The sequence below is a fragment of the Henckelia pumila genome, chromosome 2 (genome assembly GCF_033568475.1).
Source record: "Henckelia pumila isolate YLH828 chromosome 2, ASM3356847v2, whole genome shotgun sequence".
NCBI lineage: Eukaryota > Viridiplantae > Streptophyta > Magnoliopsida > Lamiales > Gesneriaceae > Henckelia > Henckelia pumila.
Window position 1 is genome coordinate 135,581,477 of NC_133121.1, and position 3,793 is coordinate 135,585,269.

General features: G+C 42.1%; 1 protein-coding gene across 1 annotated transcript; it reads left to right on the forward strand.

Annotated features, from left to right (window-relative positions):
* The first annotated feature begins 2,121 nt into the window (after positions 1-2,121).
* Positions 2,122-3,549, forward strand: LOC140878478 (uncharacterized). Its single transcript, XM_073282079.1, has one exon. The coding sequence runs from the start codon at positions 2,122-2,124 to the stop codon at positions 3,547-3,549; it is 1,428 nt and encodes a 475-aa protein (XP_073138180.1).
* The last annotated feature ends 244 nt before the right edge of the window (positions 3,550-3,793 follow it).

Below are 3,793 nucleotides of genomic sequence, written 5' to 3' on the forward strand. Positions count from 1 at the left end.
TATGGAAAATTTGAATTAAAACTTTAATGATATGATAATATATGATACGATTTTATAAACTATTAATTTATGAAAAAGAGATAATTCCATATTTAATATTTGAAATTATCTCATCTTTCTAAACTAGTTTACATTTATAATTTATATAACATAGTCTTGTAGAAAGTTGTGATCACACACAAATAATCGGCCTATTCGAGTTTGAGAGAAAACCGGAGAAGTCTTGAGGGTTTGAAGCTTTAAGGCGCAGATCTGTTCCAGACAAGAGATCGTTAAAGCACGCTTCAAGGATAATCCTTATTTCTTTGTGTGTTTAATTAATTAATTCGTGTTAAATACGTAGAACAATCATGATTTTGTTTTATAAGATTATTGGAATCATATAAAACTAATTCTTGTGATTCGATTGCCTCAATCTTGGCTAACAATTTTATGGTTGCATGCATATTTTTGCTCTGACTTAATGCACGAGAAATACACTATGCATGCACGTTTCAATCTTTCATGCACGAGTTCATTTGAAATAAAAAATGTTTACTAATATTTTCCTTTAAAAAAAGAGCTTCACTGAGTAGCTAGTGATATATATATAATTTGATGAATTATTAATTTGAGATTTTTTCAGTTTTCTTTATTTTTGCAAATTCTATCAGGCACAATCTGTGTATGATTAATTAATATTTCTCCTAATAGTATATAGACCACATTCCTAATTAAACAATGAAAAAAAAATTAAAACCTCATAATTTTTCTATCTTCCAAAATACTTCATCAATATCCTTCCCAGCAAATTGTCCCAAATTATCCTTCTTTTAGCAAACCAAAATTATCCTATAATTCATCAAATGAACTGTACGTGTCCTATGCCTAGACATGAAAAAAAGATATTTTGAGATAATAATATCGCAATTTAATATATTGTTTTGCTACTATGAAATATTTTTTTAAAATTTGTGATATTTAATTTTTTTAAAAAAAGTTATTTTTCACCAATCTATGTCTCATTTGTGTTTTAATCCATTAACCCGTTAAAAGTTACAAAAGAAAAATAGAATGAACCCTCAACGAAGGATGCCACTTACCACTTACCAGTTACCATACATCTATTTGGAGGGTGGAACAATAGTTGAAAAGAACAAATTTATTTATTGCTCACCAACTAAAGCTAATTCATACATTGTTCAAAACCATGGAGTAATTCTCTCAAATAATACTTTCTGTGAGCAGGTCTCCTGTTAGATATTGTGATACCCCGATGAGGAAATCACCTTAGCTCAAATACGACCCTAAGGTAAAGATCAATCCTTAGATAGACAGGATGGTGCAGGAGGTCGGCTCGGGAGATCCGTCAAGCTCCTCCACCACCATCACCCAGCTCGGGAGCTCGGGAGCTCAGTCAAGCTCCTCCACACCATCATCTAGTTCGGCTCGGGAGCTCAGCTCGGGAGCTCGGGAGCTCAGCTCGGGAGCTCAGGACCTCCTTCAAACTCCTCCACCATCATCTCCATATTAGGTTGGGAGCTCTGGAATTCATCTCAGCCCCGATGTCAGTAGGGAGTTAGCTCGGTAGAGGGGTTGGACAACCTTGATGAGCTAGCTAAGATGTTAGGATCAGTGCTCAGGTTGAGTTCAGGGGTTCAGCAATAGATCACTCATCCCTTTTCCATATGACCCCGGGTAGTATAGCGTCCTCATGATAACAGTTCAGCTCAGATTAAATGTTTGTTATTTCCTTTGTCAGACAAGATTCGGGCGAGATCTCAGCCTAAATATTCGGGATTGTGATCCCGGGATTCGCGGATTCTTGATAAGGAAGGTAGGCGCTAAATCCGGAGCTCTCTCCTATAAATACCAAGTTCATTTTCATTATTTGGATTCTAATTCTTCACTCGTGGGCACACACCACTCTCTATATTTTTGCTATCCTAGCATCTGACTTGAGCGTCGGAGGGGATACGCCGGAACACCTTCCGGCCCCCCTTAACATTCTTGTTAGTGGTTTCAGGTCAGCAGCAGTTCATCTCTTATTTGGAGGAGTTTCTTCAGCTCATCCAAGGAGATCACTTTATTGAGGTATATCAATTGGCGCCGTCTGTGGGAACATCGAGCTAAGACGTAGATATGGCAGGAAGAGGAAGAGGAAGGGGAAGAGAAAATGTGGCGGATATGACTGTAGATCAGCTCAGCCAGTTCATCACTCAAACGGTGCAAGCGGCCATGGGTCACAATCCACCACCTCCTCCCGTGGGTCAGCCAAACCCAATGGATGCGGTGTGGGAAGAGATTAGGAGACTAGGTCGGCAAGTAGGAGGTCGGCCTGGGCCTATACAAAGGGAAAGTCCTTTTGCTCGGGCTATTCTAGATGAGGAACTCCCTGCAAATTTTAAGCAGCCTACTTTAGGGGAGTATGACGGGAGCTCAGATCCGGAGGAACACTTGGGGAGATTTGAAAATGCAGCCTTGTTGCATAGATATTCAGATGCAATTAAATGTCAGGTCTTCCTCACTACTTTGGTAAGGTCAGCCCAGCAATGGTTCAACCTTTTACAGCCTGGTAGTATTCAGAGTTTCAATGACTTCAGCTCAGCTTTTCTACACCAGTATGCGAGTAGCAAGAAATATTTGAAGACTTCTCTCAGTTTGTTCAATATGAAGCAATCTGAGGTGGAATCGTTGCGGGAGTATGTTCAGCGCTTCAATACAGCAGCTCTGGAAGTACCTGCTGCCACTGCTGACACCTTGGTCAACTCTTTCACTCAAGGGTTGAGAGGAGGGGAGTTTTTCAGATCCTTAGTCAAGAAGCCTCCTTTGACTTATGATGAGCTCCTTAGTAGAGCTGAGAAGTACGTGAATTTGGAGGATGCACAGAGGCAGAGGAGACAGGAAGGAACGTCTGGGAGTAAGCCCAGTGCCAAGGTGGGAGCAAAGGCCGAGGGGAAGACAGAAGGAGGAAGGAAGAGGGTGGCAAAAGAGATGAACAGGGCCAAAGGACCCTACCCCTATGTACCCCTATCGGTGAGCCTGGAGAAGGCAATGCAAGTATGTGAGGATAGGCGAGCACTTGTGAGGCCCCGCAATGCTGAGAAAGGCCCGCGGTTACCGCCATCTGACAAGTTTTGCGATTTTCATCAGGAGTATGGGCATATCACCAATGATTGTCAGAGGCTAGGTGAGGAGGTTCAAAGGATCATGTATGATGACCCTCGAATCAGAGCTGAGCTGACTCGAAGAGCAAATCCTCCTCGCCAAGGCCGAGATCCCCAATGGAGGAATCAAAGGAATGAAGATAGAGAGAATCAAGGTGATCATCAGGGAAGAGCTCCTCCAAACGGTCAAGGAGATAGGGTGCAGCAGATTGCAAATCATCCCGATCGGGGTGTTATCCATATGATCTCCGGGGGTAGTACGGATGGAGATTCGGGAAGGGCTCGCAAAGCTCACGGGCGTAGGTTGGAAAATTTTGAGGTAAGTTCTCAGCTCAGCTGTCCCACTGACCCGAACATCAGTTTCGGAAGGGAAGATTTAAAAGGATGTGGTGCTACCTCATAATGATCCCCTACTGGTCACCTTGACCATAGCCAATTATGACGTGGCTCGTATCTTTGTGGATACTGGGAGCTCAGTAAACATTATCTTTAAAAAAACTTTGGACCAAATGAAATTGGAAGGATTTGAATTGGATCCAATCACCATAGAGTTGTATGGGTTCACGGGTCATGCTCTGCAACCATTGGGACAGATAGTGCTCCCCTTGTCCCTTGGGAGTGGAGAGCAGAGAGTAACCAAAATGGCT

Coding starts and splice junctions, on each gene's coding strand:
- LOC140878478 (XM_073282079.1), top strand. CDS start 2,122: ATGGCAGGAAGAGGAAGAGGAAGGGGAAGAGAAAATGTGGCGGATATG.